The sequence below is a fragment of the Leucoraja erinacea genome, chromosome 8 (assembly GCF_028641065.1).
Source record: "Leucoraja erinacea ecotype New England chromosome 8, Leri_hhj_1, whole genome shotgun sequence".
Classification (NCBI taxonomy): Eukaryota; Metazoa; Chordata; class Chondrichthyes; order Rajiformes; family Rajidae; genus Leucoraja; species Leucoraja erinaceus.
Window position 1 is genome coordinate 18060642 of NC_073384.1, and position 13884 is coordinate 18074525.

At 50.0% G+C, this 13884-nt stretch overlaps 1 protein-coding gene across 1 annotated transcript in view; it reads left to right on the top strand.

The window, feature by feature from the left end:
• The first annotated feature begins 1588 nt into the window (after positions 1–1588).
• Positions 1589–13884, top strand: part of phactr2 (phosphatase and actin regulator 2) — a 119719-nt gene continuing 107423 nt past the window's right edge. The window contains exon 1 of the mRNA XM_055639111.1: positions 1589–2064. Within this exon, the coding sequence (XP_055495086.1) occupies positions 2022–2064 (43 nt within the window). The 5' untranslated portion in view covers positions 1589–2021. The remainder of the gene's footprint in view (positions 2065–13884) is intronic.

Sequence of the window (13884 nt, forward strand, 5' to 3'; positions counted from 1 at the left end):
CTGACTCATCGTTGCTTGTTATTTGTCCAACAACAGTGGTATTATCTGTGAATCTAAAGAAGGCATAGGAACTGTGTCTGGCTACACAGTCAAGAGTCAAGAGTGTTTTATTGCCCAATGGCCCAAACAGAACAATTACATTTTTACTTGCAGCAGCACAACAGAAAATGTAAACATAGTTCCTTGTAAATAATATAATAAACAAAAGAAGTTCAGTAGATATATATATATATATATATATATATATATATATATATATATATATATAAAACAAACAGTAATAGTGTAAAAAGACAAAACCAATGCCCCCCAATCTATAATAGACACAAAATGCTGGAGTAACTCAGCGGGACAGGCAGCATCTCTGGAGAGAAGGGATGAGTGACGATTCGGGTCGAGACCCTTCTTCAGACTGATGTCAGGGGAGTGGCCAGTACATAGATAAGGAAGTGCATAGATAAGGAAGTGCAAGGTGTGAAAATAGGACAAAGGGAATGGAGGTCAAGGAAAATGTAGAATAGATCATTGTTAGTTGGGAGAAGGAAACAACAAAGCAAACAGAGATAATATGTGTTTAAGAGGGAACTGCAGATGCTGGAGAATCGAAGGTTACACAGAAAAGCTGGAGAAACTCAGCGGGTGCAGCAGCATCTATGGAGCGAAGGAAATAGGCAACGTTTCGGGCCGAAACCCTTCTTCAGAGATAATATGTAGTCGGAGACAGTAAGACTGGTCGGAAAACTGGGGATGGAGAGAGAAGGAAAGCAAAGGCTACTTGAAGTTAGAGAAGTCAATGTTCATATTTCTGTGATTCCCCCAAATCTATGTAGTTCAGAGCTTATTTGGAGGTTGTGGTATTTGATGGTTGCAGGGAAGAACAGTTTGATGGTTGCAGAGAAGAACACTGGACGTCACAATTTTCAAGCTCCTGTAACTTCTATATCAGTCATTGGTATAGAAAGAGTAGACCAGGTGACTGAGCACATACAATATCCACGACCTCTACCCACTAGAAGGGCATCAAAAGCATGGGAACACCACCGCCTGAAAATTGCCGTCCAAGCCACACTTCACCTTGACTTGGAAATTTATCTCCATTCCTTCACTACTGCTGGATCAAAATCCCTAGCTCTCTCCCTGACATCCTTTCTAGCATTGCGGGTAAAACCCGTACCTCAAGAACCTCATGGGTCCAAGAAGGCAGTTCACCACGATCTTCTCAAGAGCAATTAAAAGCTGTCCCAGACTGCAAATCCCACGCCCCTTAAATGAATTTATAAATTCACATCTACATCTACACTCTCAGCCTGGCTCTAGATTTGGGAGCTTGACTCCAGCCTGTGAGTGTGGCTCTGCTGGGATGTGGGAATCGGGGCACTTGATTGTAACAGGCAGTTTTAATAACGAGACAACCCCGTTCCTGCCCCACTATTCCTGGCCGATCTGATACCTGCACTGAAGCTCACCTCCACCCAGCTCGCCAAACCCATGGAGTCAAACTGATTCAATCTCCCCCAATGAAAATCTAACTTTCTATCATTTCTTAAAGAAAGTGTGAAACAAAGGTTCTACAGCTGGGTGCAGTAGACAAGCCTGGGACTCCCTCCCCGTGCCCTCTGACCCCTTGGAGTTAATCTGCATAAAAATGTTTTAGCGGAGCAGGAACTAGTGATGCTGGGTGTGCGAGAGAGAGTGTGTGAGAGTGAGTGAGTGAGAGAGAGAGAGAGAGAGTGTGTGTGAGTGAGAGTTAGTTAGAGCGAGAGAGAGAGTAAGTGTAAAGAACAGAAAGACAAGGAAAATAAAATAAGTATACAGAAAGAGAAATAGGGGAGAAAGGAAAGGAGAGAGAGAGAGAGAGAGAGTGTGAGAGGGAGAGATAAAGAGAAAGAGGGGGAGAAAGAGAGAGAGAGAGAGAGAAGCAGGCAAAGGCAGGAGCCGCCAGCGACGAGTCCAGAACACTTTCGGAGGAGTTGGCTTGATGCGAGTGCGGAGGAGAGAGTTTCTGTCGCTGCGGGGAGAGAATGGGCCAGACTGCTGTCTCCGGTGTCTCGCAGCCTGCGAGCGGTGAGTTAACTAACAATCAGTCACCTCTCCTCTCCTCCCTCTCTCCGCCCTTCCCGCGCCTTCCCCAAGCACAGCTCGTTAAAAAGACAAAATAACTTGAGAGTTTCTGGAATTACTGGTAGATCTGGAACCATGCAGTAGAGTTAAGTTTTCTATCTGGTGAACTTTGATCAAGATTCCTAATGACTCCAAAGAGTTTTCTGCGCGTAAGGGAGGGGGGTGGGTGGGGGGAGAGACAAACAGGACCGCAAGGATGTTGGGTGGAAAAGGCTGCGGGTTCTTCAGACAAGCACAGCGTGGGATTCAAGGGCCTGATCGAAGGAGTAAAGATTTGGGAGTGTCTCCGCAACCGGGGTGAAGGGAAGTGAAAAGAAAGAATCTCCACTGTAGGTTAAGAGAATGGCGTTTCCCCTGATTGTTCAACAGAAAGATATCCATTTTCAGTGTGCCTGCTGTGGTATAGTAGTGGTTAAGTCGCTGGCCTAGCAGTCAAACTTCTGGACCTGTGTCTACGGGGACTTCAAATCCCACCACGGCAGCTGGGGAATTTAAATTCAATTAAATAAATCTGGAGTTAAAAATAAAAGCAGCTCTGTTGTGGTAACCATGAAACCATCTGATTTTTTTTTGTTAAAAATCCATCTGGTTCAGGGAAGGAAATCTGCCTTTGGCATGCCTTTGGATTTCTAACCAGCCATTGGCATTGACTAGAAACTACCTCCTCACTTTGTGGATAGTTAGAGATGGACAATTAATGCTGGAATTGCCAACAATGTTCCCATCCTGCAAATGTATGACACAGATTGAGCTATTATTGTAAAGGGATGGAGGGCAACAATATGGTTCAATAGTTAACTTGTCAAATGACAGAGCACCAGCAGTGATGTGTTTTGTTTAGTTTAGATTAGAGATACAACGTGGAAACCAGCCCATCGGCCCACCGAGTCCTCGCCGAGCAATGCTGACCTGTACATTAGTTTTATCTTAAATACTAGGGACGATTAACAGAAGCGAATTAAACAAGAAACATGGTCGTCTGTGAAATATGAGTGGAAACCAGAGCACCCGGAGAAACCCCACGTGGTCACAGGGAGAACGTACAAACTCCATACAGACAGACAGCACCCGAAGTCAGGATCAAACTCGGTTCTCTGGTGCTGTAAGGCAGCAACTCCGAAACTGTGCCACCCTAATTGTGTGGTCGACAATACTATCAGGTTGTACTTATCTAGCTGTAACCTGCTCATCCATGCCCAGCTTGGATTTAACTAGCATCATTCAGCTCCGGGCCAGAGTGACTGCTCTAGACGCCAAGACAGCACTTGACTGTGTTTTGTCAACAAGGAGCCCGGGTCCAATCAAGGTCAGCAGTCAGAGCAGGCTTGGTGGGATGAGTGGTCTACATCTCCTCCTGACTATGCAGGGGGAAGGTGAAACCATGCCTGGAGTAATCTGTCCAATTTTGGTTTCTTCGTTTAGGATTTGCAATGGAGTGAGTTCAGAGAAAGTTTACCAAGTCTTGTGACCAGGATGGGCCTTGTATCCTATTTGAAAGGTGTAAACTTGTTAAGTGGCTTGTGAGGGTGTTTCCCATCATTTAATACTGAAGTGAGGAGGATTTTCTTCTTTGAGGTCTGTAAATATGGAATTTTCTACGCAGAAGTTGAATTCATATGTTTATGAGCAGATTTCTAGCCTGTCCAGCCATATAATAACCATATAACAATTACAGCACGGAAACAGGCCATCTCGACCCTTCTAGTCCGTGCCGAACACATAATCTCCACTAGTCCCATATACCTGCGCTCAGACCATAACCCTCCATTCCCTTCCCATCCATATAACTATCCCATTTATTTTTAAATGATACCAATGAACCTGCCTCCACAACTTCCACTGGAAGCTCATTCCACACCGCTACCACTCTCTGAGTAAAGAAGTTCCCCCTCATGTTACCCCTAAACTTCAGTCCCTTAATTCTCATGTCATGTCCCCTTGTTTGAATCTTCCCTACTCTCAGTGGGAAAAGCTTTTCCACGTCAACTCTGTAATTCTGAAACTCTGTAAGCCATTGGAGGATTATGGAGACAGGAAAGGGGAAATGGAGGACAAGGTTTAGTCAGCCCTGATCTGATTGAATGGAGGGGAAGACCTGTAGCCCTGTTCTCCTGTTATGTGTTCTTCAGTTGACCCTCCAGTGAATTCATGCAGTGAAGATTGAGTTGTCTTTAGTTCCCATCCCAACATCATCCAAGAAACATTAGCTCTTGTATCCTACTGTTGTTTGTGGGATCACAAACTGGACGCTGCTTCTCCCTACTTTTCAACATGGAACAAGACTGCTGGCTATAAAGGGCCTTGGAATTCGTGAGGTTGTGGGAGGCGCTACAAAAATGTAACCAGGCCCAGGACAGTGTCCTGAGGACCTCCTGGAGCTGGGATTGACCAACGACCATCAGAACCATCTGCAGTGGCTCGTTGAAGTCCACTCATTTCAGTTTTACGCAGACTCCCTGATACCACACTCTTGTCAAGTGATGTATTTGATGTTGAGGGTGGTAACTCCCTCATCACCTCCAAAATTCAGTGTTTTAGTCCAGAATTAGACCAAGGCGTTGCTAAGGTCTGGAATCGAGTGGTGCTGGTAAAATCCAAACTGGGCATGAATGAGCAGGTTGTTGGTGAGTAAAAGGCCTGTCCCACTTGGGCGTCATTTGCGCGTCACGCTGGTGGCACGTGAAGATTTCGTGCATCTCAAAATGCTGGGGCGCCGCGCGCATCACTGCCTACGCCACCACCTCTCACCACGTGCCATGCGTGCGTCATGTGCGCGCGTGATGCATAAATGATGTTGTGTCGTGATGTGTAAGTGGTGTTGCATAAATGATGCGCTAATAACGCCCAAGTGGGACAGGCCTTTAAGTGTTGACAACACCTACCATCACTTTGAGGTTTGAAGGAGACTGGTTAGACCAGGACTAGCAAGATTGGATTTGTGATCGTTTTTTTTTGTGGGCAACAAATAACTAGACAATCTTTTTTAGAATGTGGGTTGAATGTTGTAACTGCATTGGAATAGTTTGGCTGAGACATGGTTAATTGTGGAGCACAAGTCTTCAGTACTACCACTGTGCAGTTGTTTAATCTAAAGTATTTGCTGCATCTAACAAGAGTAGGACCTACACAGTAAATGGTAGGCCTCTGGGGAGCGTTGTTGAGCAGAGGGATCTAAGAATGCAGGTGCATGGTTCCTTGAAGGTCAAGTCACAGGTTGGTCAAAAGATGGTCAAAAAGGCCTTTGGCACATTGGCCTTCATCAGTCAGAGTATTGAGTATAGAAGTTGGAAGGTCATGTTGCAGTTGTATAAGACGTTGGTGAGACTGCATTTAGAATATTGTGCTCAGTTCTGGGCACCATGTTACAGGAAAGATATTGTCAAGATTGAAAGGGTTCAGAAAAGATTTACGAGGATGCTGCCAGGACTAAAGGGTGTGAGCTACAGGTAGAGTTATAGGTTGAGTAGGCTGGGTCTCTAATCCTTGGAGCGCAGGAGGATGAGGGGAGATCTTATAGAGGTATACAAAATCATGAGAGGAATAAATCGGGTAGACGCACAGAGTCTCGTGCCCAGAGTAGGGTGATCGAGGACTAGAGGACATAGGTTCAAGGTGAAGGGGAAAAGATTTAATAGGAATCCGAGGACTAACCAACAGGCCCCGTGCATACTAGTCCCACCTGCCTGCGTTGAGCCCATTTCCTTCTAAACCAATCATATCCATTTACTTGACCAAATATTTTTTAAACATTGTAATGTTTGGGACAAAGACCCATCAATTATATATTTGCCTCTGTATCCACAATTTGAGATTTGTAATAGAAAAAAAATCACATGTGGTTAAAGTGCACATTGTCAGATTTTAATAAAGACCAATTTTATACATTTTTGTTTCACCATGTAGAAATTACAGCAGTGTTTATACATAGTCCCCCCCCCCCCCCCCCCCCCCCCATTTCAGGGCACCATAATGTTTGGGACACAGCAATGTCATGTAAATTAAAATAGTTATGTTTAGTATTTTGAAGCCTGTGATTCATGGACATCGACTGTTGCTGGGTATCTTCTCTGGTGATGCTCTGCCAGGCCTGTATTGCAACCATCTTTAGCTTATGCTTGTTTTTGGGGCTAGTTTCCTTCAGTTTTCTCTTCAGCATATAAAAGGCATGCTCAATTGGGATCAGATCGGGTGATTGACTTGGCCATTCAAGAATTGACCATTTTTTTAGCTTTGTAAAACTCCTTTGTCGCTTCAGCAGTATGTTTGTTATCATTGTCTTGCTGTAGAATGAACTGCCGGCCAATGAGTTTTGAGGCATTTGTTTTTACTTGAGCAGATAGGATGTGTCTATACACTTCAGAATTCATTATGCTACTACCATTTGCATTGTGTCATCAATGAAGATAAGTGAGCCAGTACTTTCAGCAGCCATGCATGCCCACGCCATAACACCCCCACCACCGTGTTTCACAGATGAGGTGGTATGCTTTGGATCTTGGGCAGTTCCTTCTCGCCTCCATATTTTGCTCTTGTCATCAATCTGATATAAGTTAATCTTCATCTCATCTGTCCACGAGACCTTTTTCCAGAACTGTAGTTGCTCTTTTAAGTACTTCTTGGCAAACTGTAACTTGGCCATTGTATTTTTGCAGTTGATCAGTGGTTTGCATCTTGCAGTGTAGCCTCTGTATTTCTGTTCATGAAGTCTTCTGCGGACAGTGGTCATTGACAAATCCACGCCTGAAGATCTGTCGGACAGGTGTTTGGGGATTTTTCTTTATTATAGAGAGAATTCTTCTGTCAAGGAGGTCTTCCTTGGCCTGCCAGTCCCTTTGCGATTAGTAAGCTCACCAGTGCTCTCTTTCTTCTTCATGATGTTCCAAATAGTTGATTTTGGTAAGCCTAAGTTTTGGCTGATGTCTCTAACAGTTTTATTCTTGTTTGTCAGTCTCATAATGGCTTCTTTGACTTTCATTGGCACAACTTTGGTCCTGATGTTGATAAACACCAATAAAAGTTTCCAAAGGTGATGGAAATCTGGAGAAAAGACTAGGTGCTGAGAACTCTCTTATACCTGCATTAAGGAGGCTGTGGCGGCTCCCAAGGGTCGTGCCATCATACTGTCGAACCCCTCGGCACGGGAGTGGTTCAGTCCGGAGGCGGCCTTTAGCCAGAGGGTTTAAAGGCAGGGGTTTGGGTGCCATCTTTCTCTTGTTTGGTCTTCCCTACAACCGGGAGGAACATAATAAACGGTGCCTCTCAAAACACTGAACTTCGTGCTTCCTTTTGAGACCCACGAACTACATTGGTGACCCCGACGCTACATTGGCGTCATGATGGAGAGAAGAGAAAGCCCTACCTCCTCACAGGCCGGCCCGGCCCTGTCTCTGGACGCGGTCTCGTTGAAACTGCCCAACTTCTGGACCACCCGGCCGCTCATCTGGTTCCAGAAGGCGGAGGCCCAGTTCAACCTGCGGGGCATCACGGTCGATGCCACCCGCTTCTATTACCTGGTGGGGGCCCTCGACCAGGACACGTTTGAAGAGGTCACGGACTTCCTCGCAGCCCCCCCGGACACTGATAAATATCTCGGTCTTAAGGAGCGCCTGCTCCAGATTTATGGCCTAAGCAGGATGGAGCGTGCTGCTAGGATCCTGCATATGGAGGGCCTAGGCGACCGACGGCCATCTAGCCTCCTAAAGGAGATGGTGGCTCTACTGGATGGGCACACGCCGTGCCTGTTGTTCGAGTACACCTACCTGCATCTGCTGCCGGCCTACATTCGTCTGCAGCTCACAGACGCCTCCTTTGCTAACCTCAGGGCCCTCGGGAGGCGCGCCGACGCGCTGTGGATGGCGCGCCCTGATGACGTCAGCGCGCTGGCCGTCAGCAGAGACGGGGTCGCGCTGAGGCCGACGCGCCCTGATGACGTCAACACGCTGGCCGTCAGCAGGCACGCCGATGACGTCACCCCGGCAGCTCCCGATTTCCTCCGGTGGGGCGGGGGAGCTGTGGAAGGAGTGACAGCTCCAGCCCGACGGCCCGCACGATCGCCCCCAGCGGCAGTGAGGGGTACTGCACCTGCAGTCCAGCGCCAGCAAGCTGCAGGCACCACCAGCAGGAGCAGGCAAGCTCCAAGTAACACAAACTTGAGGCGCTGGTGCTATTTCCATCAGCGCTGGGGTGCTGCAGCACGACAATGCCGCCAGCCGTGCACGTTCCCGGGAAATGCCTGGGCCGGCTGCCAATAGTCCCCGCGGCGGCCGGCCAAATTCACCGCCTTTTCGCCTGGGATCGGCGCTCCGGGACCCGCTTCCTCGTGGATACTGGAGCGGAGCTCAGCGTCCTGCCCCCTTCGCTGGCCGACATTCGTTCCGGTAAGCGGGGGCCCGTCCTCACCGCGGCGAATGGCAGCCCCATCCGCACATATGGACTGCGCATGGTTCAGATCGTGTTCGGCTCCTGCCATTTCTCGTGGCGGTTCACCATTGCCGACGTCTCCCAGCCATTGCTCGGGGCCGATTTCCTCTGGGCGCATTCCCTCATGGTGGATGTCAGGCATCAGCGTTTGGTCAACGCCGCTACGATGGAGCCGATCACTTTGCGTTTGTATCAACTGGTGGACTCGTCCGTGGCTTCGCACGGATCTTGGCCGCGTTCCCAGACATTCTGACCCTGCAGTTTCGATCATCGACCCCCAGCCATGGAGTGGTGCATTTTATCCAGACTACCGGCCCACCACTCCATGCACGAGCACGCCGACTGCCGCCGGATAAACTGCGTCTGGCACGGCGGGAATTCCGCACAATGGAGACCTTGGGGATCGTCCGCCCTTCGAGCAGCCCTTGGGCGTCCCCACTCCACATGGTCCCTAAGTCGAGCGGGGGCTGGCGACCTTGCGGGGATTACCGACGGCTGAACGCCGCAACAACAGCGGATCGATACCCCGTACCCCACATCCAGGACTTCACCGCCCATTTGGCTGGGGCCACAATATTTTCAAAAGTGGATCTGGTACGGGGTTATAACCAGATCCCGGTTCATCCGGATGACGTACCCAAGACGGCGATCATCACGCCATTCGGACTTTACGAGTTCATGCGGATGCCGTTCGGCCTCAAGAACGCTGCGCAGGCCTTTCAACGCCTAATGGACGGGGTTTGTCGCGACCTCGATTTCGTGTTTGTGTACCTGGACGACATCCTGGTGGCCAGCCGCTCGCAGCAGGAGCACTGCGCCCACCTTCGGCAGCTCTGTCAGCGGCTCAGCGAGCATGGTTTGGCCATCAACCTCGACAAGTGCCGTTTTGGTGTAACCGAGATTGACTTCCTCGGCCACCGCGTGACTGCACAAGGCGCGGTTCCCCTGCCTGACAGGGTCGACGCCATCCGTCGGTTTCCCCGCCCACGCATGGTGCATGGCCTGCAGGAGTTTGTCGGCATGGTGGCTTTTTACCACCGTTTCGTGCCATCCGCGGCCCACATCATGCGGCCTCTGTATCAACTTCTGGCGGGTGGGCAGAACAAAAATGTTGAATGGACCTACGAGGCAGGGGCAGCTTTTGGCGGCGCGAAGGAGGCCCTTGCTCGGGCCGTACTGCTGGTGCACCCGCGGGAAGATGCCCCGACTGCTCTCACGGTGGACGCCTCGGAGTCGGCGGTTGGTGCTGTGCTGGAGCAACTGACGGGCGGAGGTTGGCGGCCCCTGGCCTTCTTCAGCCAGCACTTCAACCGTGCGCAGTCGAAATAATTGCGAGCTCCTGGCTCTGTACCTGGCAGTGCGCCATTTTCACTACTTCCTGGAGGGCCGCCCGTTCACCACCTACACGGACCACAATCCGCTCACTTTCGCCCTGGCGAAGGTTTCCGACCCCTGGTCCGCATGACAGCAGCGGCAATTGGCCTACATATCGGAGTATACAACATCTATCCGCTACTTCGAGGGGAAAGAGAACCGGGTGGCCAACGCATTGTCCCGCCCCGCTATCAACGCCGTGTTCAAGGTGGCGCCTGGAATTGACTATTCTGCTCTGGCAGAGGCACAGCTCACGGACGATGAGGTGCCCGCCTACCGGACTGCCATCTCCGGCCTCCGCCTTGAGGATGTCCCTCTCGGTCCTGGGGGAGTGACAATCCTGTGCGATGTGTCGTCCGGTTAGCTGTGCCCCATCGTCCCTGCCACCTGGCGCCGGAGGGTGTTTGAGGTGATCCACGGACTGACTCACCCATCAATCCGGGCGACAACGGCACTGGTGGCCGCTCATTTCATGTGGCACGGTCTGCGCAAGCAGGTTGGCCATTGGGCTCGCACCTGCATCCCGTGCCAGAGAGCAAAAATCAAGCGCCATGTCCGCGCACCTCTCCAGGAGTTTGGTCTACCTCACCGGCGATTCGACCATCTCCATGTAGACATTGTAGGGCCTCTCCCGCCGTCCCAGGGCATCACCCACCTTCTTACAATGGTAGCCTGCTTCACGCGGTGGCCGGAGGCCATTCCGCTGGCCGATACTTCAACGGCTGCGTGTGCTCGTGCGTTGTCCGCGCACTGGATTGCTCGCTTCGGGGTGCCGGCGCACATCTCCTCAGACCGGAAGCCACAGTTCACCTCCGAGCTGTGGTCAGCCATGGCTCGCTTGCTGGGGGTGCGGCTACACCACACCACGGCTTACCACCCGCAAGCTAACGGTCTGGTGGAGAGGTTCCACCGGCAGCTAAAGGCAGCACTGAAGGCACGACTCTCCGGCCCGGACTGGATGGACGAGTTGCCGTGGGTCATGCTGGGCATCCGGACTGCTCCCAAAGAGGACTTGGCCTCATCATCGGCGGAGCTCGTGTACGGGTCGCCACTCACGGTGCCCGGGGAGTTCGTGCCGTCGGCGCCGGGGCAGCAGGGAACGCCCTCATCCACCCTAAAGCGCCTTCGCGAGCGAGTTGGCAGGCTCGCACCCGTCCCGACGTCCCGCCATGGGACATTTCGCCCACACGTGCCATCAGCCCTCAGGGACTGCCCATACGTCTTCCTGCGCCGTGATGCCCACCGGACGCCACTCCAGAGGCCGTACGAGGGCCCGTTCCGGGTGCTGGAACACGGGCAGTCGACTTTTGTCCTGGACATGGGGGTCCGGCCAGAGGCAGTGTCGATTGACCGTTTAAAGCCGGCGCAACTGGACATTGACCAGCCAGTGCTAGTTGCCCAACCTCGGCCTCGAGGGCCCCCCCCTTTCACGGCTCCCTCCGCCTGTCACACCACCTGTCCTCCCACTGGTCCCTCGACCTGTCCCTCCACCTATGCCTCCACAAGCCCCACGATCGGCTGACTTCCGCACGCGGGCCGGCCGGGTCGTGCGCCCGCCGGTGCGTTTCGTGCCTCTGGTTCTGGGGGGGGGGTCCTGTGGCGGCTCCCAAGGGTCGTGCCATCATACTGTTTAACCCCTCGGCACGGGAGTGGTTCAGTCCGGATGCGGCCCTTAACCAGAGGGTTTAAAGGCAGGTGCCATCTTTCTCTTGTTTGGTCTTCCCTATAACCGGGAGGAACATAATAAAAGGTGCCTCTCAAAACACTGGACTTCGTGCTTCCTTTTGAGACCCACGCACTACAAGGCAATTAAACACACCTGAGCAAATACAAACACCTATGAAGCCATGACCCAACATTATGGTGCCCTGAAATGGGGGAAACTATATAAACACAGCTGTAATTTCTACGTTGAAACAAAAATGTATAAAAATGGCCTTTATTAAAATCTGACAATGTGCACTTTAACCACATGTGATTTTTTTCTATTACAAATCTCAAATTGTGGAGCACAGGCAAATAAATAATTGATGGGTCTTTGTCCCAAACATTATGGAGGGCATTGTATATGGACAGGGAAGGTTCAGAGTGATACAGGTCAAATGGAAAAAATTGGACTAGTTTAGATGGGCATGTTGGGCTGAAGGGCCGGATTCCATGCCTTATGACTCTCTTGACTCTGGTGTGTCACCCCTTCGATATTGCATCAGTATCGGCATGAATTGGAAACTTGACACATGAAATGGTCTCGTGACTTTTTGCCTCTGTTCTGGATGCATTCTGCTGAGTCGCAGCTGTTTCAGAATCCCATCTGTTGCTCGCATGAGGTCAGGCTGTGACTCTGTCGTATGGCCACATTTATTGCTGAGGCAGCAATTTCCTTTAGTAGTCCAAATCAACTGGTCAAAAACAACTTAGAAATTAGGCAGCTACTGTTTCGAAAGCACGTTGCACGTACTTTTCAGGACATCCAGTGAAGCACCACCGATGCACAGAAGCAGCGGTTTGTACAATCTCCAGGATGCACTGCAGCTAGACGCCAGAGACAGCTCCTTTCAAACCCACAACTTCTGCCAGCTGGAAAGACAACGGCTGCAAAAGCATGGGAACAGCCTCACCTAGGAATTTCCCTCTAAATATTGCACCATCCTAACTTGAAAATATATCACTATTCCTTCAGTGTCATTAGGTCAAAATCCTGGAGTTCCATCTCTAAGAGCATTGTGGGTATACCCGCATATCAAGGACTGCAGTGGTTCAAGAAAGATTTGTTCCGTTTATTGTCATGTGTTCCGAGGCACAGTGAAAACTTTTTGTTACGCGCTATCCAGCCAAAGCAAAGTATGTCCACAAATCAAGCTGTCCACAGTGTAGAGAGTAAGGATGGAGCGTACAACATGTAGTGCAAGATAAAGTCCAATTAAAAATAGTTCAAAGATCGTCAATGAGGTGGTTGGGAGGTCAAGACCGCACTTTAGCTGGTGAGAGAACGGTTCAGTTGCCTGATAACAGCTGGGAAGTAACTCCCTGAATCTGGCGCTACATGTTTTCGAACTTATGTACCTCTTACACGATGGGAGAGAGGAGAAGAGCGAGTGACCAGGGCGAGACCAGTCCTTGATTATGCTGGTGGCCTTGCCGAGCTAGTGTGAAGTGTAGATGGAGTTAATGAAAGTGAGGTTGTTTTGCGTGATGATCTGGGCTACGTCCACAACTCTAGCTCACCACTACCTTCTCCAGGGCAATGAGGGATGGGCAATTATATGTCGGCTCAGGCTGCGAAGCCCTCGAGCCTTGAATAAATATAAAATACCTGTGTGATATCAGAATATTGGCAGCCAATCTTCATGCAACAATGCCACCAACTACAATTTGAAATGACAGAGAACTGATCGTGGAATTAGTGATGGCCTCTTCACCAGGTATCCTTCCCATGCACTTACTCAATGTTTGCTCCCATTTCAAATACTAGGGGTCCATTGAGGATATGACACATACCATGAATGAATGGTGGGAACATAGGGAATACAGAGGTAACAAAAAGGATCTTCTTGTATATCCTAGGATCCTCAAAGATGGTGATACAAGTAGATAGGGAGGTGAAGAAGGCATATGGGATGCATAGAATATTAGAACATGGTCTTGATACAAATGTCAGAAATGTTGGTGATGCCACACCTGGAATGTTGTGCTTTTCTAGTTGTGGGAAGGATGTGATTGCACTGGAAAGGGTACTGAGGAGATTCACCTGTGATGTTGCTCTCTAGAGAGACTAAGGAGTCATAATCATAATTATAGAGCTACACAGCACAGAAGTAGGCCTTTTGGCCCAAATGGTTCATGCTGACCACGTTGTCTAACTGAGCTTGTACCACTTTCCTGCCCATGGCCAATATCTCTCCAAACCTTCCTATCCGTGTACCTGTCCTACTTGTTCCAGCTTGTTACACACCACCTTCTTTGAAGAAA